The 15,418-nt window shown below is 58.1% G+C and overlaps 2 protein-coding genes, 1 long non-coding RNA gene and 1 other non-coding gene across 10 annotated transcripts; 1 reads left to right on the top strand and 3 right to left on the bottom strand.

The window, feature by feature from the left end:
• Positions 1–202: 202 nt before the first annotated feature.
• TRNAR-CCG (transfer RNA arginine (anticodon CCG)) lies at positions 203–275 on the bottom strand. Its single transcript has one exon. It is a non-coding gene; the product is annotated as a tRNA-Arg (tRNA).
• An 88-nt stretch (positions 276–363) lies between these two features.
• On the top strand, positions 364–3,306 carry LOC114674459 (uncharacterized). The gene is made up of 2 exons (XR_003725613.2): positions 364–636; positions 1,121–3,306. It is a non-coding gene; the product is annotated as an uncharacterized LOC114674459 (long non-coding RNA).
• On the bottom strand, positions 989–6,866 carry CASP16 (caspase 16). Of its 6 annotated transcripts, XM_028841459.2 has the most exons (12): positions 6,548–6,866; positions 6,318–6,458; positions 5,994–6,189; positions 5,810–5,898; positions 4,873–4,983; positions 4,568–4,735; positions 3,469–3,691; positions 3,036–3,152; positions 2,785–2,877; positions 2,558–2,632; positions 1,917–2,020; positions 989–1,256 (listed from the first exon to the last, which is right to left on the bottom strand). In XM_028841459.2, the coding sequence occupies exons 1-12, from the start codon at positions 6,620–6,622 to the stop codon at positions 1,143–1,145; spliced, it is 1,506 nt and encodes a 501-aa protein (XP_028697292.2). In that variant the 5' UTR covers positions 6,623–6,866; the 3' UTR covers positions 989–1,142. The 6 variants fall into 6 exon arrangements, with proteins under 6 accessions (XP_028697292.2, XP_014980933.3, XP_077841485.1 ...); XM_015125447.3 differs by lacking the exon at positions 2,785–2,877; XM_077985359.1 differs by lacking the exon at positions 4,873–4,983 and having other exon boundaries at positions 6,548–6,836.
• A 951-nt stretch (positions 6,867–7,817) lies between these two features.
• ZNF213 (zinc finger protein 213) lies at positions 7,818–15,371 on the bottom strand. Of its 2 annotated transcripts, XM_015125448.3 has the most exons (6): positions 15,142–15,293; positions 12,865–13,378; positions 12,012–12,135; positions 11,735–11,808; positions 11,440–11,563; positions 7,818–9,821 (listed from the first exon to the last, which is right to left on the bottom strand). In XM_015125448.3, exons 2-6 carry the CDS (start codon positions 13,261–13,263, stop codon positions 9,163–9,165), a joined length of 1,380 nt encoding a protein of 459 aa, XP_014980934.3. In that variant the 5' UTR covers positions 13,264–13,378; positions 15,142–15,293; the 3' UTR covers positions 7,818–9,162. The 2 variants fall into 2 exon arrangements, with proteins under 2 accessions (XP_014980934.3, XP_014980935.3); XM_015125449.3 differs by lacking the exons at positions 11,440–11,563; positions 11,735–11,808 and having other exon boundaries at positions 15,142–15,371.
• Between the last annotated feature and the right edge of the window lie 47 nt (positions 15,372–15,418).

Raw genomic sequence — 15,418 nt, 5'->3', positions numbered from 1 at the left:
CCCAGGGCCCTGCCGGAGCTCTCTTGGTCGCCCTCTCTGCTATTCTGGCCCTAGGTCCTTAGTTGCGCGACTGCAGGAGCAGGGCGAGGTCCGAGTGTTCCTTGGGCGGTCCGGGGCGACTGACCGGCTCACTCAGTTCGGGGGTGCAATGTACTTGCCGCCCACGGTGCAGTGACAGGAGAAGAAAACATTAACCTCGCAACGACCACGAAGGGACTCGAACCCTCAATCTTCTGATCCGGAATCAGACGCCTTATCCATTAGGCCACGCGGCCCTGCCACTACAACTGCCGCAGCTTTTCTCATAAAGCTTTCTAGAGCCTATGCTGTGACTTTAATACGCATGCTTAGAGCGAGGGGGAGGCCCGTCCTTCCGGGCCTCGCGGTGGGCTAGTCTGCGAGCTCGGCCACCGCGCCCAACTTCTGAGGCTGCTGGGCGGAAACTGCCGCCGTGGGCCCAGAGCTGTGAGTTCGAGCCCTGGCGAGCCCGCCCGACCCCACCCTCCCCGCCGCAGGCCCCTCCGAGACGCCGTTTGGGAGCTCTTTCCTCCATGTGCCTCCCGCCGCTTTGGGTCAGGGGCTGCAAGCTGCTTTCGCAGCCCCTGTGCTTGCTCCATCACCGGTGAACCTGCAAAGGTGTGTTTCAAAGGCTTTTGGCCCCAGACTTTATTCTGGCCGCCTGGAAAGCGGAGGCCGTGTCTCCTGCGTTTCTATGGCCCAGCGCGGGGTGGAGGTGGGGCCTGCATGCACAGAGACATGGCTGGGAGAGGGATATGCGTCCTCTTCCTGGTACCCTTCTTCCCCCTGGATGCTCCCATAACCGAACTGCCAACCCAGCCCAGCCCAGTCCAGCCCATGTTGGGTTCCCGAGTCCCGGAACCTGGGCACAGGCCCCAGCTCAGTTCCCATGGACACTATTGCGTCCATATGCAGTGCCAGGTGCTTTACACACATTATCTCACTTATTTCACACGTCTTTGAGAACAGGCACTGTTCGCAGCAGATATTTATTGCACGGCCACCCCCACGCTGCCACGCTTCGCTCTCGGATGTGGAAACCGGGGGTTGGGGGGTGGATGGAGGCAAGAATGGCGCTGGAGTTCTGCCACTGTCTCAGCAGCCCCCGGGTGGCCGCGGCGCCCTCAGGGCTGGAGGCAGAGCCGGCGCCGGAGCGAGCTGCGGATCTCCAGGCAGGCCTTGCGGAGTTCATCGCAGTCGGGGCCCAGCACGTCCTGCTCACACATCCGCCTGTTGACCTGAGGACCACACCCAGCCTGTGCCTGGGGTTACAGCCCTCCGGGGCTCACCCTGCCCCAAGGGAGAGCTGCTGGCCTGGTGCATTGCAAGGCCTAAAATTTCAAGGGCTGCCGGGAGGGACATCTCTGAGGCTCACAGAGCTCCAGAGGACTAAGGGTGAATTCTTCTGCTCTGGCCGGACATGTCCCCACCCAGCAGGACAGGCTCCCACCCCGTAGGTCCTCTCTCAGCAGACCAGCTGCACCCCACCTGGTCCTCAGCCTAATGGACTTCAGCCCCCTGACAGGCCTTGGAAATACTCAAACCAACCAACCACATCTGCCTGTGAGAACCAGGGGGCATCTCATTCTCTTGTCACTACAAAGCCAGCTTCCCCCTGGCCCTGCAGGTTCACCCTGCTCTGAGCACAAGCCCAGGTGGCCCCGCATGGCGTGCAGCGTCCTCCTCCCCACCCAACTGCAGTACGTGTGAGTGAGAACTGCTATGGATGGCATCTGTGCAGCGTCGGGCATCCTGTGTTTGGTTATCTTGTAGTATTGAGGGCAGAGGATCCCTCCTTTGCCAGTGGAGTTCATAGGAGGTGATCAGAATAGAAGGGCTGGGGAGAAGGGCAAATCCAGCTCCTTGCCCCTTGTCACCCCGGAACCCCCCCAACACACCTCAGTCAGCAGCTCCAGCAGGTCTCTCCCGGGGTTGGCTCTGAGGACCTCCACCAGTGTCTGGATAAAATCTGAGCCCTTGTCATCGCGATAGGCCACATAGCCTAGGTCAGGGGACCAGGGCCAGAGCATCAGACCAGGGCCCCAACCCTCTGCCTTCCAATTCCAGGGGTCCTACTGTTGGTGGAAGGTGGGGTACAAGCAGGCAGGACCCAGGAATCAGGCAAGAGAACAGGGCAGGGAGCAGGGACTTCTTGCATCTGGAACAAGTTGTTGCTAGATATTTGCAGAGGTGAGCCTATGGAGAGATTGACTACTGAGCACACATTTACTGTGCACCTACTATGTGCCAGACACTGACCAGTGCCTCCGGGCAGGCAGATCTCCCCAGCCTCGTGGAATTCACAGCCTAGAGGAAACCTGCACACACAGTGGTTGGCACAGCGGCACCTCACAGCACTCACCATCACTGCTGTTACTACACATCGTAACCCATGTAGGGAACATGGCTGGACCACAGCTGGGCTGGCATCTCTGTGCCCCAACCCTAAGCCCTAGCTGCCCCTAAGGCTACTCTAGATCGTAGGCCAGGAAGTTGGGCCCTGTGTAACCACGGGCTTCCCGATGACCCATCTCCTTACCCTCCGCGGCTGAGTAGACCGTCAGGATGTCTGCTTGGTCAGACCTCCCTGGAGGGGCGCCCCTGCAGGAGCTGCCTGCAAGAGGAATCAATTCCAGTGATCAACATTGTGGAACTCCATCAGCTCCAGGAGCTCCCAATCTGTGGCTTAAGGGCAGCCCAGGGAGGTGGAAAGAGCGCAGGGCAGGAAAGACAAACGGAAGTTCAAAGCTTGGCCCAGCCACTTACCAACTGTGACCTCAGAAAAGCTATTTGAGCTTGCCGACTCCAGCGTTCTTTTCAGGCTCCAACAGGGGAAGAAGTTCCCATTTCCCAAAGGCCCTTGCAGTTAAGGAAGATTTTTTTCTTCCCATTGTCTTGGCAAACAGAGGATGCAGGTGGCAGCCATACCCCAGCTTAGAGCCCTGGAGATGCTCTCTGGACAGTCCCCACCACCAGCCCTGCCCAAACCCAGGCCCTGGAAGGAAGGCAGAACCCACCTTGGGCCTCAGCGTAGATCTGTAGGACATCTGCATGGGAGGGAACAGATGGAGGTGCCCGCAGCCAGCTCCAGTACCAGGGGAGAGCTGTGGGCCCCACACCAGCATCCCTGTTTCCTGAAGAGGGTGGGGAGAGGCAGATAGTCTCACTCCGGGGATACCTGGGGGTGCTCAGGGGTCTTGTGTGAACGTGAGGTCAAGGTGAGAACCCAGCTCCAGAGCTCCAGGGCAGGCTTGCCAGACTGGAGACATTCAGAGCTCTGAATGACAAGTGTTGAGAGTTAAGGGTTCAAGGTCATGGACTTGACCTCTAGGAGAGGATAGGAGAGGGGACAGGGAAGGGCGGGTACCCAGGCTTACTGGAGGAGGTAGACAGTGAGTCCTGGGGACTAAGGCTGGCCGAGAAGTGAGGGCAGGAGGCCGGGCCACTCACCCCCACGGCAGGCCTGCAGCAGGAAGACCTTGGGGCGGCCCCACAGCACCCGGCAGCGGCTCAGCTCCTGCATCAGTGCCTCGGGCTGTACTTCTTGTCTGTCAGCCCCCAGCAGCTGACCCTGTGGTCCCCCATGGGCCATCAGGGCCACAAGGACACAGCTCACAGGGCCCCTGCAGGTGTCCAGTTGCTTCTGGAACTGGGCCAGCTCCTCCTGGAAAGCCTGGGTGGGAACAATGTTGAGGCCTGGGCCAAAGCCACCACCTCCCCAGCCCCTGGCTGCGCTCTGCCAGGCTGAGAAGGTTTCCCAGATCCTACCCACCTGGCCTCCCACCACCTGCAACTCACAGACCCAGGGAGGAAGCCCTCTTTTTTTTCTTTTTGAGATGGAGTCTTGCTCTGTCACCCAGGCTGGAGTGCAGTGGGGCGATCTCGGCTCACTGCTATATCCGCCTCCCGGGTTCACCCGATTCTCCTGCCTCAGCCTCCTGAGTAGCTGGGACTACAGGCGTGCAGCACCACGCCCTACTAATTTTGTCTTTATAGTAGAGACAAGGTTTCACCATGGTGGTCAGGCTGGTCTCAAACTCCTAACCTCAAGTGATCCACCCGCCTCGGCCTCCCAAAGTGTTGGGATTACAGGTATGAGCCACTGCGCCCAACCAGAAGCCCTTTTCTAACTCCCTCCTGCAAGGCCTTGGCATGGCCTCTTTAGAGCTGACATAGAGACCCAGCTTCCTGGAGCCAGTTCTCCTCCTGCCCTGGTGGGGAAGCTGCACCAAGAAGTTGAGAGGTGTGAGGAGAGCGGAGTGGGCTGCTGGGAGCCAAGAGGGAAACCAAGACTTGCAGCTAAAGCTTTAAGCTGGGGGGGGTGGGGGGGGCCCGAGAACCAGCCAATGAGGGAGGCCTTGGAGACCCTGGAGACCAGGCTTCTAGAGGCAGGGAAGTGACAGGCCCGACGCAGGCAGTAGGAGGACAGAGGCTAGACGTGTGGTGCACTTCCTGCCAGTGATGGAGAGAGGCCCAGGAGAGAGGCCCCAGGTTCCTAGGGAGGGGTCTTCCTTCAGAGCACCAGCATAAGTTCTCGGTTTCCCCTCACCTGGGCTGTAGGGTCCGTTCTCACGGTGGTCTCAAAGCCCAGGGCCCGGCATAGGCCCCCCAGCGCCTCCACGTCATGCTGGGCCCCAGGCCGGCCTTGGATCACAGCCAGGAGGAGGGCAGCCCTGGTCTTGGACAGGTCATACTGTGTGTTGGGACCAGGGGCCAGCTGCAGAGAGGGTTAAGACGCATCTAAAGTGGCCTGAGAGGACTCCAGCTCCTGGCCTCCCCGGCCTGGGTCTCCCTAAGCTTCTTCCCACTGGAAACTGTGGCCATGTGATTGGACCCCTGCCCTGTCCCCCTCACCTCAGGCCTCCAGGGCTCCACGCCCCCCAGGCACAGTGCCCCCCGCAAGGAGCTCCGAAGGACAGGGCAGCAGGTGCCCCCTGTGGACTCTTCAGTCACCTTGCGGAAGAGCTGAGGATGGGGCCGAGAAAAGACTCAGCCAGGCTTGTGGCTTCTATAGTCTCTTCAGGGTCACCTGCTAGAATGCAGAGAGGAGGAGGCCGGCAAAGGACAGACAGGCAGGATGAGACCCAGGCTCCAGTTCAGGCTCAAGGTTCTGGACTTAGCTGGGCGTGGATGGTCTCGAATGGACAGTGGCCACACCATTGACCCCTGCCCTGGGATCAGTGCGCATAGAGGTGGGGATGTTCCCTAGAGTAGGGCAGGGCCTGCTGGGAAGGCTCACGGGGTGGGCACTACCCTGCTGGGCAATCTGTGGAGGACAGCTGGGGCCCCCTCACCTCCAGGGCTGCCCAGGGGCCACCCAACTGCATAGTGAGACCTTCAGCCCTGGAGACCAGACTTGAATCATTCCTAGTCCCAGCCTCCAGGGTCCTGTGATCTAACAGGGCGGATAATCACTGCCTGGTGTGGAAAGGGGCAGTCTGAAGTGCATGCATGGATGCAAGGAAGGGCATCGCTGGCAGCCTGTAGAGGACTGTGCAGGGCTCCTGGGACAACAGGAGGGCATGGCAGGCAGAGGGAACCGCTTGGGCCAAGGCATGGAGTTGGGAGGAGTCTGGAGTGTCGGGGCATCCTGAGTGGGTTGTCGGGGGTCCCGAGTTGGGGGTGGGGGGCTGATACCACTTCTGTAGACAATAAAGGTTTGTAGAATGAATTGGAGGGAGGATACACGTGAATGAATCTAACTGTAACTGACTCAGGGGGACACAGCAGAACCAGCAGAGACAGCAGAAGCAGCCCCACTTCCCTGGGCCTCCCCCTCCAGCGTCCCCACCTCCGTCAGCAGCTGCACCAGGGACCAGTGAGGAAAGCGGCCACAGAGCTCTCTCAGGCCAGCAAGGAAGGCTCCGGACTCCAGGGCAGCTGAGTGGAGAAGCAGCGCGTTGGCCTGGAGTGAGGCCCGAGGCTCTGCTCCTGGGTTCCTGCCCAGCCCCTGGATCCTGAGCCAGCTCACTCACACCCAGGGCCACTCGAGAGCAGCAGGAAGACTTTGGGGCAGCCCCTCAGGGCCCCGCAGCCACTCAGCTCCCGGACCAACTGCTGTGGCTGCTTCAGCTGCCCTCTGGGGGCCACCAAGGCCACTAAGGCACACCCCACAGGGTGCCTGTGGGCATCCAGCCGCTCCCGGAACCAAGCCAGCTTCTCGAGGAAGCCCTAGGGGCAAAAGTGAGACTGGCTTGAGTCTGGGGAGGTTTGGGGTCGGGAGGAGAACCTGGGTCAGGGGACAGTGGGGAAGGGCTCGGTGCTGGGCCTGAGGGTAGAGGTAAGAGGCAGAGGCTCACCTGGACTGGGACCTGCCTCCTCTCCCAGCTCTCAAAGCCCAGGGCCTGGAACACATCCTCCAGGGCAGTGACTGCAGCGGCCACCACCCCAGGGCTGATGAGCATCAGGGCTGCCTTTGGACCCCGGACATCGTACTTCCCCTGGGGAGGTAAGGCCAGAGCTAGGCTGGGCTGGGCTGGGGCTCAGCTGGGAGGCAGGAGCAGCTGGGCCAGGTGGTGCCGCCTGCTACCTTTCTCCCCAGGCTGTCTCGAGTGTCTGCCATCTGCGTGGCCACCCGCAGGGTCCCAGCCACCAGAAAGGCCATAGGGCCAGGCGGGGCTTCCTCCAAGCACCAAGCACGAAGCTCGCCTCCTGGCCCTGGGCTTTCAGTGCCCTGGGTCCTAACCCTTGCCCTCTCTCCTAATGACTGCTATCAGCTCTGCTTATGAGCTCAGCTGGACTCTGCCCCTTCCCTGGAACCCTGGGTCCTGGCCCCGCTCTCCCAGCTCAGGCTCCATTCTCTGGCTTCTGCCGGTGACTTCTTTGCTGGCACTGATGTGCCCGTATCTGAGCCAGGAACCTGTGCTCAATCCTATTCTTAGCTCCTGGCCTACGTGCTTATCTGATCTCGTTACACCCGAGTGTCTCCCTTTGGAGCCAGCCACCACCACCAAGAAGTCCTTGTACCGTCCTGGCCACCCACCACACGCATGCACACAACACCAGGCCCCCAGAGGTAAAAAAATTACCAACTGGAATCAGTCCTGTCCACAGCAAGACCTCTCTTGCTTCTTACGGCAAACCATGGCAGGCACTGCAGGATGATGTGTGCATGGGAGGTTGGCTGAGAAAGGCCTGGGGGCAGAGAGGGCTGCCACATGCACACCTGTTACCAAGGGACCAGAGCATCTACTGGCCCCCGCCTCCCCTCAGCCAAGGGCCCTGAGGCCACCAGCAGGTGAAAGAGATGGAACCAGCACGGGTGGAAGGAGGGGTCGTGCCTGGGTGATCACTAGTTCTGACCACACACCCACCAGCTCGTGGTGGGCCCCAGCCTGGGGCTCCTGGTAGGGAGAAGTTGGATGTCAGGGGCTGGTGGGAAGGGCAGGCCCACTGTCAGCCCCTTCTCTAAGGGACTCAGTCTGGGGCAGCCTTGAGTTCTGGATCCCCAACGCGCAGCAAGAGGGTCCCACCACTGACCAAGCAGCGTCTCTGGGCCCTTCTTCCTTTCATAGTTGTGAGAGAGGAGTGACCTGGTGAAGACCCCGAGTCCTGCTCAACTCCCTGTTCTGCAAGGGCACAGATGGTGCCCCCAGAGCAGGGCAGGCACTGGCTGACACATGGGGACAAGAGTCCCAAGGGACACGGCTGCCCATTGGGGCCCAGCCAAACTGGACGCCAAGGATGTGGCTCCCCTTGGTGACAGCGCAGCAGAATGTGCCACCAGGACACAAGGCCAGGGCAAAGGGTTTATATTCCAGGTTTCCCCACATTCCAGACACCGAAAGAACAGAACACTCTGGAGGGAAGTTTTCACATTTATTAATACTCTTCTGTTGCCCTTTGGAGGCCCGCAGGGCTGAGTCCTTGCAGGGCCTCTGGTCTGTCCCTGTTCATGGAAGGCAGTGCTCAGGAGGCAGCAGCAAAGTGCCCATGAAGTGGGGCGCCAGTGCCGGTGGAGCTGGAGGTTAGTGACGATGGAACCCGGCACCAGTGCCGATGGAGCAGGCCGTTAGTGTCGATGGAGTTGGACGTAGTGACGATGGAGCGAGGTGTTAATGCCAATAGAGCTGGACGTTAGTGACAATGGAGTGGGGCGCCAGTGCCAATGGAGCAGGGCATTAGTGCTGATGGAGTGGGGCGCCGAGTGGGGCGTTAGTGCCAATGGAGCGGGGCGCCAGTGCCGATGGAGCGGGGGATGGAGTGGGTGCCAGTGCCAATGAAGCGGGCACCAGTGTCGATGGAGCAGGGCATTAATGCGGATGGAGTGGGGTGCCAGTGCCGATGGAGTGGGCACCAGTGTCGATGGAGCGGGGCGTTAATGCCGATGGAGCGGGGTACCAGTGCCAATGGAGTGGGATGCTAGTGCTGATAGAATGCTAGTGCTAAGTATGGTGCAGCCGCACCTCTGGAGGAGCAGTTGGCAGCCAGGCACCCTGTTCTTGGTCTCCAGGGTTGGCCTCCTGTCGCTGTAGCCACCATTATCCTCACCAGACTGGTGGGCAAGTGGCTCTCAGAACCTCATGTTAGGGCAAGTAGACCGAGGGCAAGGGCAGGCCGAGTCCGTGTGGCCAGGACAGGGCAGAGTGGTCATGGCCTGGAAACGGGAGTGGGTGGGGGCCAGAAAGCCCCTGCGCCCTAAGACCCGTGGTCCCACAGGTGTGGGCTGACTGTCCGTCCCAAAGCCCAACAACCCCCTGGGGGCCAAGGCCAGTCCTCCGTGCCCACTGAAAGGCACAGGTTGGCAGGGCAGAGGCCTGACTCATGGACCCACCCCAGAGGGTGGGGGCCAAAGAGCCACACAGTCAAATGAGGCTCGGGGGCTTCTGGGAAGGGACCTAGACCTGAGTCCTCGCCACCCTGCTGCCCCTGTCAGGAATGCGTTGGGGCTCCAGAAACTAGAGGGGAAGAGAAACGCTAGGCGCAGAAGGGGGAAAGACGACAAGATCAGGGGACGGGAGGGGGGCTTCCGTTCCCTTTGAGTGCTGGGCAAGTCCTCAGAGCCGAGCAGGGCAGGCGAGCTCCGAGTGTGGGGTACCCTGGGGGCCCAGGAGGTGGCCACAAATAGAAGAAGAGTCCCAGTGGTGAATGAAGTAGGATGTGCCGTGGCTGGGCCTCCCCCAAGTTTCCGGCCAAGCTGGCTGCTCACCCCACGGGCTGGGCCATCTTGGCGTGCAGGCTCTGATGCGCGATGAGGTGCGCACGCTGCTTGAAGCTCTTGTCGCACTCTCCGCAGCCAAAGGGCCGCTCACCGGTGTGCACACGCCGATGGTCCAGCAGGTAGGAGCGCAGCGAGAAGCTCTTGCCGCAGTCGCTGCAGCCGAAAGGCTTCTCGCCCGTGTGGATGCGCTGGTGGTCAGCCAGGTAGGCGCTGCGGCTGAAGCTCTTGCCGCACTCGGAACAGGAGAAGGGCTTCTCGCCCGTGTGCACGCCTTGGTGGCGCACCAGGTCCGAGGAGCTGCGGAAGCTCTTGTCGCACTCGGGGCACTTGTGCGGCTTCTCGCCCGTGTGCGTGCGCTGGTGCCGCGCCAGGTCCGAGCCCCAGCGGAAGCGCTTTCCACACTGCCCGCAGCTGTGTGGCTTCTCGGCTGCCAGGTCCCGGAACTGGCGCCGGCGAGTGGGTGGCCGCCCCCGTCGCGCACCCACCACTGAGCCCAGGGCCGCCCTCGGCCGGTTCTCACTCTCCCAGGTCTCAGCCTCCTCCGGGCTCCAGGACACAGTCACGTCGCTGCCTGTCTGGCCCGGCAGCACCGGCACCACCTCCTCCAGCCGGGACTTCTCATTTTGGCCTTTGAGCCCCAAACCTGCAAGGGGAAGGAGGCGACCTCTTCAGTCCCACTCGGTTCTGGGGCCAGAGCTGAGGTGAGGAAGAAACAAGGCTAGGGAAAGCTTCCTGGCCTCCAGGTTCAGAAAGCCCTACGCTCACACTGCCGAATCCTGTTTCCTTATCTATAAAATGGGGGTGATTGGCCAGGCGCAGTGGCTCAAGCTTGTAATCCCAACATTTTGGGAGGCTGAGGCAGGCGGATAACCTGAGCTTAGAAGTCCCAGACCAGCCTGGCCAATATGGCGAAACCCCGTCCCTACTAAAAATACAAAAATTAGCAGGACGTGGTAGCGCTCCTCTGTAATCCCAGCTACTCAGGAGGCTGAGGCAGAAGAATCACTTGAACCCAGAAAGCGGAGGTTGCAGTGAGCCGGGATCATGCCATTGCACTCCAAGAGCAAGACTTTGTCTTAAAAATAAACAAACAAAACAAAAACAAAAACCCAAATAAAACAGGGATGATGAAAAAATGCGGCAGAGCAGCAGTCTGAGCAAGCCTCTGATCCTGCCTGCATAGGCCAGCCCCCTAAGCCATCTGTGCCCTGCAAGCCACACTGGGATCCAATGTCCCACTCTGAACCCCAGATATCAAGCTCCACAGCAGAAAAGATTTACAGTAATTTTGAAAATTTTCAAGGGCTAGGCGTGGTGGCTGACGCCTGTAATCCCAGCACTTTGGGAGGCCGAGGTGGGCAGATCACGAAATCAGGAGTTCGAGACCAGCCTGACCAACATGGTGAAAACTCGTCTCTATTAAAAATACAAAAAAATTAGCCGGGAATGGTGGCTCATGTCTGTAATCCCAGCTACTCAGGAGGCTGAGGCAGGAGAATTGCTTGAACCCGGGAGGTGGAAGTTTCAGTGAGCTGAGATCACACCACTACATTCCAGCCTGGCGACAGAGGAAGACTCCATCTCAAAAAAAAAAAAAAAAGAAAAGAAAGAAAAAATTTTTCCCAACTGTCACAGTCGGAAACTGAGAAACCAAACTGGTCTGGCTAGCGTGGCTCCCTTCACCATGCAGGCTCTAGTTCTCCAAACTCAACACATGACAGATCTGGGCAGAGGTCGCAGCCCATCCTGCTGGGAGTGTGACTCAACAAGATGATCCCTGATGGTGCTGAGAAGGGGCCTGGCGTGGAGAGGGAACTGGTAAGGGCAGTTCTGACAAGCAGGGGCCCAGGCTGGTGAGCAGCTGGGGTTCCCCGTCAGCACCCCTGCTCCTGGCAGCCCAAAGTGGCCTCACAGCCATGCCTGATCCAACTCCCAGCTGTGTCCCTTCAGCATCCACTGACCTGAGTCTCAGGTCCCTTATGTGTAAAATGGGGACAATCCTTCTATGCACTAGGCAGTGAGACTCAAAGGAGAAGCTGCCCTTATGAGCACTCAGGGCTCTGCAGCGCTGGCGCCGTCCCATGCTGCACGTGGAAAGGCACAAAAACTGATCGTCAGCCAAGAAAGGAGTTACTCAGGCTCTTGGCAAGACTTGGGGATAGGCTGCTTTGGAACCAGCTAAGGATGGGGTGGGAAAGAAGACTGAAGTTCCAACAGGATGGGGGGCGGCCAGCCTGGACCCAAAGGCCCTGGGTGCTTACCCAGGGTGGTGTTCCGGGAGTTCTCCCGCTTTATGTCCCAGAAGAGATCCCGCTGAGCAGGGTCCAGGGTGCCCCATTCTTCCCGGGAGAAATAGAATGGAATGTCTCCCAATGCCACAGGTCCCTGGAATGGGGCGAGAAGACCTGGCTCAGGGCTCCCTTGCTCAGGCCTCCCAGCAGCACTGGCGGGGACAGGATGGGTCAGATGAAAGAGGCCTGATGGGACAGTAAGTCCCATTTTACAAACTCAACAGAGCCAAGTGCCTTAAAGAAGACAAAGGGACTGGTGACTCACATGGACCCCAGAGACAAAGCAGGTGTCCGTCGTCTCTCTGGTACGCCCCTCTTTAAGAAGAGCAGGAGGCTGGGCTGAAGGAGAAGAATGGAGCCTTAGAAAGGCCAGCCCAGGCCTGACACCGATGCCTATGGCCTCCCCAACCTGTGCGCATTCACACATGCCCTAGACTTCACAGAGGGAGCTGTCCTGCCTATGACCCTTAGGGCAATGCTGGTGACAGAGCTAAGTCCCTGCCCAGCCACTCTACTGCCCACAAGGACAGAGGCTTACTCACCGCTATGGCTGTGCTGCTCTTGGGGAACAGATGGCCGCCTCCGTGCCCCCACCATCGGGGGAGGCCCCTTGGCCTGAGATCCCTGGCCTGCAGCCTCGGGTTCCGCCTCCTCCGAGGGCACATCCTGTGCAGGAACCACAATATGCTCATCAGCCCGAGACCAGACCGGGGGAGACAGAGTTTATTCCCTGGGAAGGAGACACAGGACATGACCCTCAGGATGCTGGGGTGTGGGAAGGAGACCAATATGGTGCCCCAGGAAAGTCCAGAGGAGAATGTGATACCAGGCAATGCTGTTTGCCCGAGGACGCTCCCTGATCATTCACGAGGCAAGAACCAGCCCTGAAAGGCCAGAATCACAGCCACTTAGCAAGCGGGGAGCTGGGGACCCTCCTGCCAAAGGCACAACCCCATCCCCTAGCCACTCATCAGAACCTCCCCAGATGCATCCAATATGAAGGATCCAACATCCCACAAGGTAATTGGGGCCCCGGACAGCTCCACCTTCTAGCCCCACTCTGGAGCTGGCTCTCTGCACACCCTAGTGTCCTCAGAGCCAGGCCTAGAGCAAAATGCAAATAAACATCAGCAGACCCTGCATGGAGCTAAAACTTCCTTTCTGGAACATTCACACTTCAGCCCTATTGTTGCCTTCCACAGCCGCAAAAAATAAATCACATTTACTTTGGACTGCATCTTTCAGAAAGGCACCCATGGCATGCTGTGCTTGTGTGCCTGCTCCTGGGGGCTCTGTGTCTCCCCTACCCTGTGAGCCTCTAGGAGACTTGTCTCTGCAGGGTACCTACTCGCCAGGTACCATCCAGGTGACTCTGGATATTGAAGGGCCCCTCACCTGCGGCCAGGCTTTCAATGGCTGCTTCTGTAGGTCCTCCACCAAGGCGACAGCCTCCTCGCCACTTCCTGGGTGCTGCTCGCGCACCCAGCCCTGGATCTCCCCTGGAAGCACCGTCAGGAACTGCTCCAGCACCAGCAGCTCCAGGATCTGCTCCTTGGTGCGCAACTCGGGCCGCAGCCAGCGGCAGCAGAGCTCCCAGAGCTGGCTGAAGGCCTCATGAGGCCCATGCACATCCCCATAGCAGAACTGCCGGAAGCGCTGGCGGCAGGCTTCGGAATCCCTGCTGTCCTCATGCTGGGCAGATTCCTGTTCCCAGGAGGAATCTTCCACTTTGACAATCAGAAGCCCTTCTCCCTCCCCAGAGGTCTGGTCCTGGGGCTCCAAGGGGGCTGCCATTCCCCTGGCCTGAGGCTCAGGGTTGGTCGGCCTCAACCTGGGCCCCAGAACCTGTACTTTTAGTCTCCCAGAGGGATCCCCTGTGGTTGCTGGGCCGGCATCTGGATGTGTACTCCTGGGGAAAGAGCAAAATGGCAGGACTGAGGAGGAAGGATGTGGAATACAGGAGCAAACCCCAGGCTGTAGAGCCATCCAGTCCCATCCTTTCATGGCCCTGAAGCCTTTTCTAGGCTTTACTGTAATGCCTTGCTCATGTGACTATCTCTATTAACACAGGCCCACAAGCTCTCATCCCAAAGCCAGAAATACAAAACCCGGGTATTTCATAACTCTTTGAAAGCAAAACCCAATATCAATCATTTGGCAGCACCACCTGACCTGATATAAGCATATTTATAATCTCAATTTATTCCACTAAATGTAAATATTCAAAATTATGGCAGAAATATTAATAACATATATCTTCAGTTTATAAAAATTCATTGAGCTATACCCACTGATGTGTTTTTCTGTATGGACATTATACATCAACTAAAAATCTTTTTTTTTTTTTTTTTGAGAGAGTCTCACTCTGTTGCCCAGGCTGGAGTGCAGTGGTGCAATCTTGGTTCACTGCAACCTCTGCCTCCTGGGTTCAAGCGATTCTCCTGCCTCAGCCTCCCAAGTAGCTGAGACTACAGGCACCAGCTACCACGCCCAGCTAATTTTTGTATTTTTAGTAGAGACGAGGTTTCACCATGTTGGTCAGGATGGTCTCGAACTCCTGACCTTGTGATCCACCCGCCTTGGCCTCCCAAAGTGCTGGGATTACAGGCATGAGCCACTGCGCCCTGCCTAATTAAAAAATTTTAACTGATGTGTTTCATTATTTAGTGTTGCCCCAGATCCCTCTGGAGATGTGCTTGATATATTGTATGTGCACTATATTAGTTTTCTCAAATTTGAAAACCTCTGAATTCCAAAACACATCTGGCCCTGAGGTGTCACAGAAGGCCTCATAGACACCATCCAAAGCCATTTATCCACAGGTACATATAAATGTATGACACCTTTATACCTTACATCGTTACTCTTTACTGAAAAGTGTATTATGCAATTTTCAGTAATCGATTTTTTGTTTCAACAATACAAATACAAACTGGCCGGGCTTGGTGGTTTATGCCTGTAATCCCAGCATTTTGGGAGACAGAGATAGGATGATTGCTTGAGGCCAGGGGTTCAAGACCACTTTGGGAAGACAATGTGAGACGCCATCTGTACCAAAAAACAAAAAAAGCCGGGTGGGGCTCCTGTAGTCCCAGCTACTGGGGAGGCTGAAGAGGGAAGATCTCCTGAGTCCAGGAGTTTGAGGTTGCAATGAGCTATGATCGCACCACCGTACTCCAGCCTGGGCAACAGACTGAGGCCGTCTCAAAAAAAAAAAAAAAGTAAAAAGAAAAAAAAAAAAAATACAAACCATCGTAATAAAAAAGGGGGGAAGATTCAAACAATACAGAAGTCCGTAAAACTCTCCCTTCCTCAATGCAATTGTACCCCCCGACTTAACAGTCTGACAAGTGACGTCCCAGACCTTTTCTCTGTGCTTTTACTAAAAAAGCCATCCATGGGGGGAGAAAAGAAAAAGAAGGTGCTTCATGTGTTTTTACATAAATGAGACCTTACTGCACAGACAGCGGCACTATGAGCTTCCGCGGTACGGATACGCTCCAGTTTCTTAATCAATACTCAAGTGATGCATTCGGGTTGTTTCCAATTATTTAGTCCACCCTAGGCGCTTTATTTATTCTGCTCCTCACAAGACCCCTGAAAGGTGCGTGCACCATTCTCATCCTCTGGTGACTTCGAAGAAGACTTTCCTCGAAGAGGGCCAGGACTCACCAGGGTCGCTCAGCAGGACACGGCAGGCGGGAAGGCGAGCCAGCCAGAGCCCCGTGCTGTCCCCCGCAGCCTCGCCCGCGGGGCGAGCGGCGATCGTGCAGGGGCGTCTGCCCGCGGACCAAGAGGGCAGAGCGGCGCGGGGGACCCAGCACTTCCTAGTAGTGCGCCCGCCCTCCGGCCTCTGCCTCGGGGCGCTGATCCCGGCCACCCGGAGCCCGGTGCTTGATGTCGGAGCCAGGCGGCCAGAGCCCCCGTCCCCGCCCCCGCCCCCGAAACA

Source organism: Macaca mulatta, chromosome 20 (assembly GCF_049350105.2).
Source record: "Macaca mulatta isolate MMU2019108-1 chromosome 20, T2T-MMU8v2.0, whole genome shotgun sequence".
NCBI lineage: Eukaryota > Metazoa > Chordata > Mammalia > Primates > Cercopithecidae > Macaca > Macaca mulatta.
Note: the sequence above shows the minus strand (reverse complement) of the source record. Positions and strands in the feature narration are given on the sequence as shown.